The sequence below is a fragment of the Mirounga angustirostris genome, unplaced genomic scaffold (genome assembly GCF_029215605.1).
Source record: "Mirounga angustirostris isolate CCGP_5_RB_7025 unplaced genomic scaffold, mMirAng1.0.hap1 SCAF_7, whole genome shotgun sequence".
NCBI classification, from domain to species: Eukaryota; Metazoa; Chordata; class Mammalia; order Carnivora; family Phocidae; genus Mirounga; species Mirounga angustirostris.
The window spans coordinates 6,074,229-6,088,785 of NW_026991715.1; the positions used below are offsets into that span (position 1 = coordinate 6,074,229).

Below are 14,557 nucleotides of genomic sequence, written 5' to 3' on the forward strand. Positions count from 1 at the left end.
AATGTGATAGAACACATTAATAAGAGGAGGGAGAAGAACCATATGGTCCTCTCAATGGATGCAGAAGAAGCATTTGACAAAATACAACATCCTCTCCTGATTAAACCACAGAGACGTTAAAAATACGAATGATCAAAAAAATATATATATATACACATATATATCAATGATCACCAAGAGCTCAGGGCAAAGGGGAAAAATAAATATTTGAAGCACAGGATTTTTAGGGCACGGAACTATTCCGTATGACAGTGTAGTGATGGGCATATGACATGCATTTGTCAAAACCGATTAATCTGTACAACACAGAGAGTGAATCTAATATAAACTGTGGACTTTAGTTAATAATAATATACCAATATTGATTCATAAATGAAATACACCACACTACAGAATGATGCTAATAATGGAGCGAAATCTGAGAGGGGAGATATATGGAACTCTCTGAACTATTTTCTCAATTCTGTAAATCTAAAACTGTGTTAAAAAATAAAGCCAATTGTTTTTCTTTAAAATAAAAAAAAAAAAATGGACAAGGGGTATGAGTTCTTGCCAGCAGTTCTCCCAAATACTCGCTCTTCACACGGTAAAATTTGTTGTTTGTAAAAATTAAGGGTTTTTGATTTCCACAAAGACACCAGAAAGGCCCTGAAGTCATCTTAATTCATTATGTTTCTATCATATCTGATTGTTCAAAAACACTGCTTGCATGCTTTCACTTTACTGGTTTTCTGGTTCTCCTGTTTTTGAGATTTCCTTTAGCTTACTTGGGATGGTCACAGAAGGCCGACTTTAGTCACCTGCTGCAGTCTGAGTGCACAATGCGAGGAGATGGGAACTAGCAGGAGACAACGACGGGGCGGGAGCACCTTCCCGCCACCTTCTCTGTAAAGCCAGGAAGGCTCACGTTCCCGGTCCAGCTCCCTCCAGCTCCAACCATCTGACCTGTTTCTGTGCAGTGTCCCGTGCGCATGCGCCCGGACCGCCGGCTCTCTGGCCATCCGGCTCCAGGTAGGCAGTGACTGCGCTTGCGCTCCTGCTGACCCGCCTCCTGTCGTGTCCCTCACCAGAGGAGCTCACGGACGTGGTGCGGGTGGTGTCCGCGCATGCGCTCTCCGTGTCCGTCCGCGGAGGGCTACCCTTTCCCTGAGGAGGCACCGACTGCGTCTGCGCGTCTTCTGCTGCGGTTGCCGTCGTGGGTGGGCGGTGTTTGTGCAGAGTGCTGTCGCTCTCGCAGGGGTCGCCTGTGGGGATGAGGACACAGTGTTGTGTGACGGCTCCAGGTCACAATGGACAGAGCTGAAAGGCAGCCTGCGCGGCGACGGGGAGACGGGGGTTCCCGGGACACGCGGGTGGGGAGCGTGTTCAGGGGGAGGGTGGGGGCGCCGAGGCAGCGGGGCCGGCCGCTGCACCTCGCGCCCCCGAGGTGGGGTCTGGTGCAGCCTGGCTGTGCCCACCGGAGGCGCAGGGGCCAGCCCTGCGGGGCCCAGGGAGGGGGTGCCCTGCGCGGGGCAGTGACAGCAGGGAGCGGCGCCCAGACCACGACCTAGACCAGGGTTGAGTGCGTCTGACCCTCGCCTCGCGGAGAGCCCGAGGGGAGACCCCGGAGAGGGCGGGGGAGAACCTCATCAGGACCGGGACTCAGGGTGGGAACCCCCAGGGCGAGTGCAGGAAGGCCTGCGAGGGAGCCGTTCAGCACGGACCTGCCTGGGACGTGGGCGCTCTGGACCCGAGCGGGGACCTGACCGGGGTCAGGGAGGGGCTGATCCTGGCCCTGACCAGGGAGCAGGGAGGGGGCAGTGGTGCAGATGGAAAGCAGTCCGGAAGGTAGAACACGTGAAACGCTCAGATCCGGTGGTTTGTCTTCGCTTGGAAGTGGTGGCCACGTTCTCGGGTGCGGTGAATCCGTGGTGAGAGTAGGGAACTGTCGTGGGCCTGGGCGGGGGTGGGGGGTGAACATCTGGAGTCTGAGTCAGGAGTCAGCAGAGCATCTCCACGGTTGTAGAGGTTGTTCCCTGCACAAGCTGGCTGGGGAGCGAGGGTACGGCCCCGCTCGGGCCTGCACCGATCACCGAGCCGTGCGCTTATCCTGGTGCTGGTCTGGCTCAGCCAAGAGGAGGCGCGCCTCCCTCCAGTCCCCCCGCGGGCCCTGCCTGCTAACTGCCAACTAACCCCGGGCGGGCGTGTCCCCGGAGGGCCCGTGTCTAAGTCACACCGTGGCAGGCTGTGTGTGTTGTGTGGCGGTGGTAGGGAGACATTCTAAGTGACAGGGACGAAATAACCTGCCTCCTCTTCTCGGGGACTTAGCGCAAGGGAGCGCGGAGAGCGGCATGGAGTCACCAGACGACAGCACTCAGAGCTGCCGCATTCTTCCCATGTTCGGCAGCTCTGTGGGAAAGCTGCAGCAGCTCCTGGGCAAGGGGGAGTACCTGCTGCTGAAGGACGTGCCTGTGTTTGAGAGCGACTTTATCCAGGTGAATCACCCATCCTCCCCCTTCCCCCGACTCATGCGTCTGGTCCCCCCTTCTCCCCGATTCATGCGTCTGGTCCCCCCTTCTCCCCGACTCATGAGTCTGGTCCCCCTTCTACTCGACTCATGAGACTGGTCCCCCCTTCCCGCGACTCATGCGTCTGGTCCCCCTTCTCCCCGACTCATGCGTCTGGTTCCCCTTCTCCCTGATTCATGCGTCTGGTCCCCCTTCTCCCCGATTCATGCGTCTGGTCCCCCCTTCCCCCCGACTCATGCATCTGGTCCCCCCTTCCCCCCGACTCATGCGTCTGGACCCCCCTTCTCCCCGACTCATGTGTCTGGTCCCCATTTCTCCCCCTTCTCCCCGATTCATGCGTCTGGTCCCCCCTTCTCCCCGACTCATGAGTCTGGTCCCCCCTTCTCCCCGATTCATGCGTCTGGTCCCCCCTTCTCCCCGACTCATGAGTCTGATCCCCCCTTCTCCCTGATTCATGCGTCTGGTCCCCCCTTCTCCCCGACTCATGAGTCTGATCCCCCCTTCTCCCTGATTCATGCGTCTGGTCCCCCTTCTCCCCGATTCATGCGTCTGGTCCCCCCTTCTCCCCGACTCATGCGTCTGGTCCCCCCTTCTCCCTGCTTCTCCCCGATTCATGTGTGTAGTCCCCCCTTCTTTACTCCTGTTCATTCTTTTCTTCCCACAACAACTTATCGAAGACCTATCATGTGCTGAGTGTGCAAGGATGTCTTCGGTGACATTGCAACCGGGTAGAGGAAAGCGACAGTGGTTTTGTTCTGTTTTTATACTTCCTGATTTATCCACCCAGTTTTATCAGGTGGCTGCCCTTTGCCATACTTGCTTCAGATGTAATATTTTTTGGAGGAAAAACATGAATGTGGTTTAATCTTTCTGGACACACTTCCCTTCTTGCATTTCCCTTTCTCCCCAGCTACCACTGCCCCGAGTGTGGTCATTATTCTCATGCAGGTTTTGTCCCTTCGTGTGTACCTGTTAAACGTTTTATGACTCTTGGAGGTGCAGTACGGTCTTGGGTGGGACGTGTGGACTTGCGACATGATGTCCTACTGGTTCGGCCATTTGCAGCTTGCTTTTTCTCCCTCAGTGTGTTTTGTAGAAACTTGAGGCTCCAGATATCCTGAAGCCATATTTATATGGTTCTCTCCAGTATCCAAAGCAATTGGGTGTCCATTTCCTGTCAGCCTCACAACAGCCTGCTTATGTAGGCAGAACAAAGATCCCCATTTTACTCAGGAGCAAACTGAGTTCCAGGGAGTGAGGTGACTTTCCCAGGCCGTCAAGTGGCTGAGGCCCCCGCTTTCGGGACTTCAGCTCAGGGAGTTTCTACTCCACATGGCTTTCAGGATGATGGTGTGGGTTGGGGCATAGCAGTGCAAACCAGACTTTTGGTGTGAGCAACCACACATCTTGTAAGTGTGACAGCAAGAAGAGTAGGTGAGAGTAGACCCCTGCGAATCAACCAGCAGCTCCACAACTATACTTCTGTCACTGATTCTCAACCTTGGCTGTTCCTTGGAATAACCTAGAAAGTGTAGAAAACACTGATGCCCAGGACCCACTCCCAGGATTGTGGTGTAATGACCTGGACACTCTGGGCAGCAGGGCGCTGCAGAGCTCCCAGTTTATTGAAATATGTAGGCGGGATTCAGAGCCAGTAAACTCACACAGACACGAGACATAGATGATTATTCTTGTTCAACTACTGGAGAGTTAGGTGTAAGTGACTAGCATTATGCCCCTTTATCTTTAAATTCTTCATATGTCTTCTAAGAATTTGGACATTTGCCTATGTAACCACGGCACAATTTCATGAAATTTGCTGTTGATAGAATGCTATCATACTAGTGAGCGTTTACATTTTCTCAGTTGTTCCAATAATGTTCTTAATAGCTGTATTTCCCCATCCGGGATCATGTTTTACACTTGATCGTCACACCTTTTTACTCCTTGAGTCCAGAATGATCCCTTTGCATTTCATGGTTTGTTGCATTGGTATTTTTTAGGCAAAAAAGCTGTTTTTAGTTTTAATAAAATGTCCATTTTGCTAAAAAAAACTACATTTGTTTACTCAAACACTTACTGGGAAGTACTTGCATCGTGCATGGTCTCTTGTGACTGAAAATCTGGTGATGAACAACTTTGTCCATCACATCTGGGCATGTGCAAGTCAATGCAGAGCACGTTTTGGGGGCTGAATTGCTGGGTCTTTGGCTGTGCCTGCCCACTTACTATTTTAATGGTGAACACAGGTACTTCTAATACAAAAGCATCTGATCACAGGCACATTGAGGAAAGGGAGTCTGGCTCCTCTGAGAGCTCAGATTGGAGAGGGCGATACGAATCCGTTCTGTTGGTATGGTACGCGGCTTGAACCATAGCCCGCTGAGTTTTTGCCGCACACCAAGAACTGTGGTGGCCACTTTATTTAGGAGCAGAGCAGAGGAGGACCAATAGGACGTAAGACGATGCCGCTTTCCTCTTTCTTCCAACAACAGATCAACAGAAGAGGAGAAGTGATTGATGTGCACAGCGCTGTGCAGATGATGACGGTGGGCATTGCATATACCAGCCGCCACCTCACAATGCCCAATGCCATGCTGCTGGCACAGCCGGCTGTGAGCTGTGCAGCCAGGGCCAGAAATGACCAAGATACCCAGAGAAAGGACCTCAGGTCGACAGAGAGATTGGAGCTGACCAGGCGAGTACGGGAACTTTAGTCCCTCCCTGTAGGACATATGCAGAAGGGGCAAGACCATCAAGCACATGATTCACCATGACACAGAGCCCAGAGTGAGCGCGCCCTCCACCGCATGACCAGCAACTGTGGTGTGGATTCAGAGGAGGAGAAATCAGACACCTTTGTGGGGAAAGTGGCTATCGATTGTAGAAGAAGGGTTGTGGGAATAAGACCAGGAAGAAAGTTGGAGACACATAGTTGCAGGCCGTGCATGGCAGAGTGGGGGGCGGTCTTGTAGGTGGTCAGGAGCCATCGTGGTGTTGCATGAGGTCCAACGAGCTAAGTGCTGTTCTCCAAATTAAGACTGCACTTATCAGCAATGAGGAGGTGGACATGAGAGCTGAGGTCAAGCAGACAGGATTTGGCAAATCCTTTAGCAGAGAAATAGATTCGGACTGGGCCAAAGGACTCCCTCCCTCTTCCTTCCCATTTGTCTCAACCTAATCCCCCACTTCTTTGCTCCCCAACAGGCTGCTTCCTTTGAAGTTTGTCAAGTTATCCATCTATAATCATGAGAAAAAACAGTTCCACTTGAAGCTTGCCACTGGCCGCTCTTTTTACCTACAACTGTGCCTTCCTTCAGATGCGAGACAAGATCTGTTTGCATGCTGGGAAGACTTAGTGTACCTGCTGAGACCGCCAGTGGAGGCTTACAGTGGGACCCAGGCCCAACCTGCTGGTGACATGGTCTCCATACCTGGGTTGGAGGCAGAGCACAGGAAGAGCCCAGCAGTAAGCCTTTGCATAGACTCTTGGAGATGGGGCCAGGGTGATTTGGAAGAGCAGCTGAGGCTTTTCCAGGCTGCTCTCTGAGGCTCACCAGGAGAAGGCATTGCATTTGGAAGAACTTGGGCCAAACAAGGCACCATGCAGAGACCTTGCCACACTGGAAAGGCCCCAAGTGCTTCTGAATATCCGTGGCCCCTTAGATGTCGGCTCCTCTGCTCTCATAGCCAATGTTCTAATGCCCTCAACAGCATCCCCACTGCCCAGGCCACTCTGGGACAATTGCTACTACAACCCAGGTGGTCCGATCTTTTAGGGGACACTTCCAAGTATGAAAAGCCCTTCCTTAACTGGAGCTGCGCACTGATTTTTCTTTGCATCTGTGGCATGCTTTGTGCACATGTGCGCAGTTTGTTTCTGAATAGGAGAATGTAAAAGAGCATAGCTCTTGGCCAGCAGTCTCACTCCTGGGACTCTTTTGCAGAAATGCTAAGACAAGTGTATAAAATAGAAGTGCGAGGATGCTCCCTGAATGGCCACAGTGCTCTTCTGGCACTGGAGCTGTCCACGTAAAACTTGAGTGACCATTGTGGGGGTGCCATAGAGGGGATTCCTACATCCACTGGACTTGATGACCTCAAAGTTCCTCCCAGTTATAAGCTCTGGAGTGGTTCAGCTTCAAGAAGGCAAGTGACAATCCCTTCTAGTCTCACTTACTTTCTTCTCTGCTTCCCTGTTTCTCCCCTCGGCACAGGCCATGGAGCTCCACGGAGAAGGGGATCAAGATCAGGTCAATATCAGGAGCCTTTCCATGGTCACTGATGTGTCTGGGGCCACCTCTCTGTCTTATACTGGTGGGGAAAGAAACCGACAATACGCTTCATACTGTATGCGTAGGAACACACCGTCTGTCCCAATCCAGGCACCTGCAGGGCCTGTCCAAAGGGCAGAACCAGGGGCAACAGTAACTCTCCAGGGCAGCATGAGTGTGGTTGAAGGAGGGGAGGCAATCAGCAGACCTGTTACAGACAGCACGGAAGGTCCGGAAATGGGACCCTCCGTCTCGGCCTTTCAGAGTGAAGGCAACATGAGCAAACAGGATGGAGGCCAGAGAGTCTCCCCAGTCCAGGCTGAAGCCCCAAGGAAGAGTAAGGGAAAGGAGAGAACTCCCACTGAAAGGCTTTACCGTCTTAATAGGATGTGGGAAAACAAATCATTCCTGAAATCACATGGAACCCCTCGGGGAGATAAAAGAGAGAACCAGAGCAACCTAAAGGAGCGAGGATATGGCTCCCTACTCCAGGAATACATAAACCTCAGCCTCACCCAAAAGGGGTCCAGGTGGGTGGCCAGATTTCTCTCCCTCCCTGCTTTCTATTGGCCTTAATTCATTTTTTCCATTTTCAGATGCCCAGTACTCACGTGCATGTGGTGAATCGGGATGAGTGCAACCCTAGCTCTCTCCCCAAGGAGTTTGCAGTCCAGTAGAAAGGGTTGCACACTCCTTTGCTCATCCTTTTCATTTGCTGCAGAGCACCGTACGTGCTAAATCCTGGATGGCACAGGTAAACGAGCAGTACAATCAGAAAGTTGGATGTGTGAGTTGGATTAGGGTCTGGCTGTTTCGCTCTCTGAACTGTGAGCTCTAAGAGGACAGGGACGTTCGTGGCACCTCAGGAAGGAAACTGCAAGTCCTGTTTCTTCCTCTGTGCTGGTCCTGTGTGCACACATCTGGGTCTCACAACCAGAAACAATAAAGTTCTATTGATCTTAGTTTTACAGAGGAAGGAAATGGGGGTTCAGAGGACATGAGTAACTTGGACAAAGACACACACACACACTGATGAGTGTACAGTGAGGATTTCAATCTGTCTTTCTTGCAGCTAACCTGTGTTCTTCCTCAGCATTTGGGAATTATTCTAATCACTAATTCAAAAGACAAGAATGAGTACTCAAAAAAAAATTCAAACTTGTGGAAAAACTGCCAAACAATCATACAGTTTCTGTATATTTCTCCTCCAGCCCGTTCTCATAGTAACACTCTGTCAGAGCCAAGGGATTAACATGCTACGTAATCCTGACTCAGAGAAACATTTGGATTGCATTGGCATTTTGGTTCCAGGATCCCACACTGCATTTACTGGTTATTTCTTTGCAAAAACCAATTGTTTGCCCCCCGATTTCAGCATTCATTGGTGGATTTTGTCTGCACCAGTTATTCTTGTGGTGTTTGCCTAATGATTTTATGTTTCCCTGATTCCCTCTGGCTATATTAATTGGAATCCACTGTTAGGAAGAAGTATCCTTTCTCACTCATTTATGTTTTTATTCAATTATTTATTTGTGACATAGATATTTGTTCTATGGGTTATAATCAACTTTTTTTTTTTTTTTTTTTGCTTTGATTGTTCTAACTAAGGTCAGTACAAACTCCTTTATGTTGTTTCCTGTGTTCCTTCAACAGGTCCCGTCTTTTAGCATTTCTGGCGTTTCCAGATATTCCAAGGTCATATTTTCCCTATCTCAGCTTTGTAATCAACTGCTTTTCCAGGGAGTCCCAGCTCTTTTTATTGGAAACTGGTGTTTATATAACAAAATATTGTCACTACGTGGTACTTGTTTTGACTAGGTTTGTTCTATTTTGTTTTTCAGGTTATCTCAAAAATTGAGGAGGAGCTTGTCTAGAACTAGGTCAGGTAGGGTACCATAATCCAGAGATTGGTTTCCTTGTCCCGACCACTCTTGTGCAGCTTCTCCTAGTCTCCAAGGCCATGCACGTTACCCATTCGTGGAACTCAAGGATATCAACTAGAATGGATCTCAAATGTCAACACAGTTCACCCACCCATTTCAAAGATAGGGAAACATAATTTTCTTAAAGTGGGTCAATTTATTCATTTCTTGAAACAATTAAATGCCTACTACATGCCCTATGATAATAACTGGTATATATAAACAATTAGGCAGAGTGGGGAGTACATGCAGAGACACAGGATATAGAGTCTCACAGCATGGAGACAGCTGGGTGAGTTTAGAGAGCTCACAGCTCAGTGGAATTGGAGCAGGAGATGCAGGGGGCAAGATGTGTTCAGGTGGAGATGGGGAGTGCACAGGAGTGATTTGACCACACCTGTGCTTAGAATGGTCACTGCATAAGTGAGTACAGGAAAACTGGAATCAGAGAAGCCAGTTAGGACTTTGACCATGCAGGGGAGAGATGATAAAAGGCCTGAACAACAGGCATGTAGAGGGGACATGGGCATAGACCCCTTAGAACGTGGTGAACAATTAGACAAGTGAGTGAGGGATGACAGAGAATATGAAATGACACACAGACTTTCTAGACTTGACGGGTAGATAGTAGCGCTGTTTATAGGGGTGGGAAGATACAAAAGGATGAGCAAATACAGAATTAACTGAGTTTGGATGGATCTGACTTGGCCTTTGTATTTCAAGGCATTCCAGTTTGATAGGACAATATCTGATAATTCATTATTTAAAAAAAAATTTATGTATTTATTTTAGAGAGAGCAAGCAGGGGAGGAGCAAAGAGAGGGAGAGAGAATCCTAAGCAGACTCCCCGCTGAGCATGGAGCCTGATAGGTCTGAGCTCCTGACCCTGAGATTAGGACCTGAGCTAAAACCAAGAGTTGGATGCTCAACCAACTGAGCCACCCAGATGCCCCTGATTCATTACTTTTTAAGTAAACATTGACTTCGTGCCTACTGTGTGTCAGATTCTTTGCTCTGGACAGGGCAGGGTGAGGTGTGCAGCCTGGTGAACAAAGTCCATAGGGAGCTCACAGTCTCTGTAGAGAGATGAGCTGTATTAAGGATATAAAAACTACAGCATGGGGCAAAATTTGAGCAGTGCTTTTCCAGTACCACATCTCAGGGGAAAAGAGGAAACATTCAAGAGACAGTCACTAGTCAGTATTTGGCTGAAATACAGTATGCTCATGAAGACGGTAAGATGGTTACAATGGTTGGGTCCATATTGCCACACACTTCAAATACCATGCTTAGAAGTTTGTACTTCGTTGTGGGTGCTTTTTTTTTTTTTTTGGCAAGGAATGATATGATCAGTAGGCTTTTGAATCAGAATCCATGAGTGAATTAAGTGAGGGTCAAAATTAAGAATCTCTTCCTTTCCTCATTGTCTATGGGATACCTTCATTGTGTATCATCCTGACTCATTTCCAGGATCTTAACATTGAGCCCTCCAAATGGTTTTTTGTTCAGACCTTCAAAACTCCCCATAATGCACAGGCGGCATCACAAGTTTCTGAAAGTAAAAGCTTCAGTGAGATAGGGTCTTTACTAAGAAATAATAAAGCCCACTGTAGGTAAGGTAGGAGCCATGTGGAGGAGAGTAGCATGGAGGCCGTCATGCAGTCAGCAGAGTGTGCTGAGGGCATCACTGGTACCAGAACATCTGTGACCAAGGGGTCCATCATAAGAGATACGGGTCATTGAGAGCAAGATATTTCCAGATAGCTTCCTTTTTGCATTGAATAAGTAGGACTTGCCTTTTCACAATAAATACTATTGTCTTTTTTCATTTACATGTTCCATAGTAATGACCCCAAGAGATTCTGTGACATCAACTAAGCTGTAGCCCGAGACTCTAGTTTCCTACACAGCTCTACTCAAAACCTTTGCTCAATGGAGCCAACAGGAGTGCTGCTCCTTGCCTTAAGCACCGTCTGCCTTTGGTTCCTTGGGCTATACTGAAAGTCACATTCTGTTCTCTGGGAAGCACCTCCATTTCTCCTTCCTCATTCTCTTCCCTCTGAAGGTCAACTATCAAAGATGTTACATCTGTTAGACTAAGGAAGAATGGGACTTGTGTCCACTCAGGATACTCATGGGTGGGGGGAGGAAGAGTACAGCCACGTTTTCAGTAATAAGAATAAAAACGATCATCTAGAGTTAGCAGTTTCACATCTAGGTCAATACCCTGAGGAGACTCCTACGTGTATTCCAGAAGAAAACTGAGAGTTCTGGAGCAAAGCACAGAGATATCTCCCATGTTCATCAAATGAAGAATTGATCAATTACGGTGTATATGTACAGTGGGATACTACACCACATTGGCAGATGTGCACGTTGGTAAGGAAGAATGGCTCCGATGATTAAAAGAAGCAAGTCAAAAATTAGAATTTCATTTATAGAATGGTTTTGAAAATGAGACCAAACAAGATATGACTGCATATTTGGTGGTTTCTCTTGAGAAAGTTCTCTCTATGATGGAAAAGAGGTGTCCTCTGGGAGATATACACAAGAGACCCAACAGTGCTGAAAAGTTCATAAATAAGGTTTTGGATATACAAGTAATTTGCATATTTTAACATTTTTTTTTTTTAAGATTTTATTTATTTGCGAGAGAGAGCACAGTGGGAGGGAGGAGCAGGCTCCCTGCTGAGCAGGGAACCCCACATGGGGCTCGATCACAGGATCCTGAGATCATGACCTGAGCCGAAGGCAGACACTTAACCAACTGAGCCACCCAGGCTCCCCAGTATTTTAACATTTCTGAAAGCAGGATGGTTCCTAAGTGATATGGTTATCATTGCCTTAAAAATAAACCAATTTATTTGAGTAGCTTTAGTTTTCATGTAGTTACGGGAGTAATATGTGCCAAAAATTAGTCTGAAGGATAATCCATGAGTGAATTAAGTGAGGGTCAAAATTAAGAATCTCTTCCTTTCCTCATTGTCTATGGGATACCTTCATTGTGTATCATCCTGACTCATTTTCAGGATCTTAACATTGAGCCCTCCAAATGGTTTTTTGTTCAGACCTTCAAAACTCCCCATAATGCACAGGCGGCATCACAAGTTTCTGAAAGTAAAAGCTTCAGTGAGATAGGCTCTATTTGTATGAAATACAAATTTTCAGTAACAAGAAATCATTGTATTAGTTGGCAACATTTTTCTTTGTTATGATGCATAAAGTATTATCTTTTGAACTGATAGCATTATAGTTCAAGTGAAATACTGACTTTTGCTTTAATCCATACATGTATGATACATATAGATACTTTTTTGCATACATGGTATATTTTATGGCAAAAAATACTGTCTTCATACCTTCATCTGTGTACAGATACAAATACATTTAATATAGGACCACTTGACTGGGGAATAGGAGGGATTGTGTCAGAGACTACTAGTTGACTACTCATTGTCCATTCTTGCTTTCCTTATTAACGACCTTAATTTAATTGGGAACAAGGCCCCCCATAGCATTGGCTTCTTACTGCCTGAGGGCACTTAGAGAAGGAAGCATGGTTTATTAATTTTGCTGGTAGGTGTTCCACTTTGTTGAGATAAGCCTCTTCATTTTTCATCATGTTTTGAAAATATATTTTAATGACCTGTGTTAACTGTCTTTTTTTTTTTTTTGAGACATTAAGGTTTTCCATTTTATTTTATTTGTCAGTGTTGTGGCATTATATTCTGGTCAACTGAATAATATGGTTTTTTAATACTATTAATAATAACACTATTATTAATAATAGCTTTTTAATACATCCTATGGATAAAGATGATCTTTGAGTTTGTATCTGACCTGCTTAGGTTCAGCCATAAGTCCTACTTGCCACCTATGGGTTTTGCTTTCTACATCAATTTGATTTAAAATAAAAATGGGTGGATTGCTCCAGGTAGCATTGACATCTTCACAATATTTGTTCTTCCAATCCATGAGCATGGAACGTTTTTCCATTTCTTTGTGTCTTCCTCAATTTCTTTCATGAGTATTTTATACTTTTCTGAGTACAGATACTTTGCCTCTTTGGTTAGATTTATTCCTCGGTATCTTATGGTTTTGGGTGCAATTGTAAATGGGATCGACTCCTTAATTTCCCTTTCTTCTGTCCTGTTGTTGGTGTATAGGAATGCCACTGACTTCTGTGCATTGATTTTATATCCTGCCACTTTACTGAATGCAATTCCTATCAAAATACCATCAACTTTTTTCAAAGAAATGGAACAAATAATCCTAAAATATGTATAGAACCAGAAAAGACCCCAGATAGCCAGAGGAATGTTGAAAAAGAAAAGCAAAGCTGGTGGCATCACAATTCCGTACTTCAAGCTCTACTACAAAGCTGTCATTGGGGTGCCTGGGTGGCTCAGTCGTTAGGCATCTGCCTTCAGCTCAGGTCATGATCTTAGGGTCCTGGGATCGAGCCCCACGTTGGGCTCCCTGCTCGGTGGAGAGCCTGCTTCTCCCTCTCCCACTCCCCTTGCTTGTGTTCCCTCTCTCACTGTGTCTCTCTCTGTCAAATAAATAAATAAAATCTTTAAAAAAAAAAAGCTGTCATCATCAAGACAGTATGGTACTGGCTCAAAAACAGACACATAGATCAATGGAACAGAATAAAGAGCCCAGAAATGGACCCTCAACTCTATGGTCAACTAATCTTTGACAAAGTAGGAAAGAATGTCCAATGGAAGAAAGACAGTCTCTTCAACAATGGTGTTGGGAAAATTGGACAGCCACATGCAGAAGAATGAAACTGGACCATTTCCTTACACCACACAAAAAATAAACTCAAAATGGATGAAAGACCTAAATGTGAGACAGGAGTCCATCAAAATCCCAAAGGAGAACACAGGCAGCAACCTCTTCAACCTCAGCCAAAGCAACTTCTTCCTAGAAACATTGCCAAAGGCAAGGGAAGCAAGGTCAAAAATGAACTTTTGGGACTTTATCAAGATAAAAAGCTTTTGCACAGCAAAAGAAACAGTCAACAAAACCAAAAGACAACCAACAGAATGGGAGTAGATATTTGCAAATGATATATCAGATAAAGGACTTGTATCCAAAATCTATAAAGAACTTATCAAACTCAACACCCAAAGAACAAATGATCCAATCAAGAACTGGGCAGAAGACATGAACAGACATTTTTCCAAAGAAGACATCCAAACGGCCAACAGACACATGAAAAAGTGCTCAACATCGCTCAGCATCAGGGAAATCCAAATCAAAACCTCAGTGAGATACCACCTCACACCAGTCAGAATGGCTAAAATTAAGTCAGGAAACAGCAGATGTTGGCGGGGATGTGGAGAAAGGGGAACCCTCCTACACCATTGGTGGGAATGCAAGCTGGTGCAACCACTCTGGAAAACAGTATGGAGGTTCCTCAAAATGTTGAAAATAGAGCTACCATACAATCCAGCAATTGCACTACTGGGTATTTACCCCAAAGATACAAATCGAGGGATCCGGAGGGGCATGTGCACCCCAATGTTTATAGCAGCAGTGACCACAATAGCCAGACTGTGGAAAGAGCCAAGATGTCCATCGACAGATGAATGGATAAAGAAGAAGTGGTGTATATATACAATGGAATATTATGTAGCCATCAAAAGGAATGAGATCTTGCCATTTGCAACAACGTGGATTGAATTGGCGGGTGCTATGCTTAGCGAAATAAGTCAATCAGAGAAAGATATGTATCATATGACCTCACTGATATGAGGAATTCTTAATCTCAGGAAACAAACTGAGGGTTGCTGGAGTGGGGGGTGGGGTGGGAGGGATGGGGTGCCTGGGTGATAGACATTGGGGA

General features: G+C 46.6%; 1 protein-coding gene across 4 annotated transcripts; it reads left to right on the forward strand.

The window, feature by feature from the left end:
• The first annotated feature begins 797 nt into the window (after positions 1-797).
• On the forward strand, positions 798-13,880 carry LOC135365324 (Golgi-associated RAB2 interactor protein 6-like). Of its 4 annotated transcripts, XR_010412932.1 has the most exons (6): positions 1,375-1,910; positions 2,308-2,474; positions 5,003-5,205; positions 5,715-6,656; positions 7,378-7,535; positions 8,623-13,880. XR_010412932.1 is itself a non-coding variant. In XM_064595694.1 (4 exons), exons 2-4 carry the CDS (start codon positions 2,331-2,333, stop codon positions 6,055-6,057), a joined length of 690 nt encoding a protein of 229 aa, XP_064451764.1. In that variant the 5' UTR covers positions 1,375-1,910; positions 2,308-2,330; the 3' UTR covers positions 6,058-13,880. The 4 variants fall into 4 exon arrangements, 1 of the variants encoding a protein (XP_064451764.1); XR_010412931.1 differs by lacking the exon at positions 1,375-1,910 and adding an exon at positions 798-1,352 and having other exon boundaries at positions 7,378-13,880; XR_010412930.1 differs by having other exon boundaries at positions 7,378-13,880.
• The last annotated feature ends 677 nt before the right edge of the window (positions 13,881-14,557 follow it).

What these genes read in the sequence shown, in the direction of transcription:
- LOC135365324 (XM_064595694.1), top strand. Translation starts at nt 2,331, where the DNA reads ATGGAGTCACCAGACGACAGCACTCAGAGCTGCCGCATTCTTCCCATG. An exon ending in TTGAGAGCGACTTTATCCAG is followed by an intron (nt 2,475 to 5,002) that starts GTGAATCACCCA and finishes TTCCAACAACAG; the next exon opens with ATCAACAGAAGAGGAGAAGT. An exon ending in GAGAGATTGGAGCTGACCAG is followed by an intron (nt 5,206 to 5,714) that starts GCGAGTACGGGA and finishes GCTCCCCAACAG; the next exon opens with GCTGCTTCCTTTGAAGTTTG.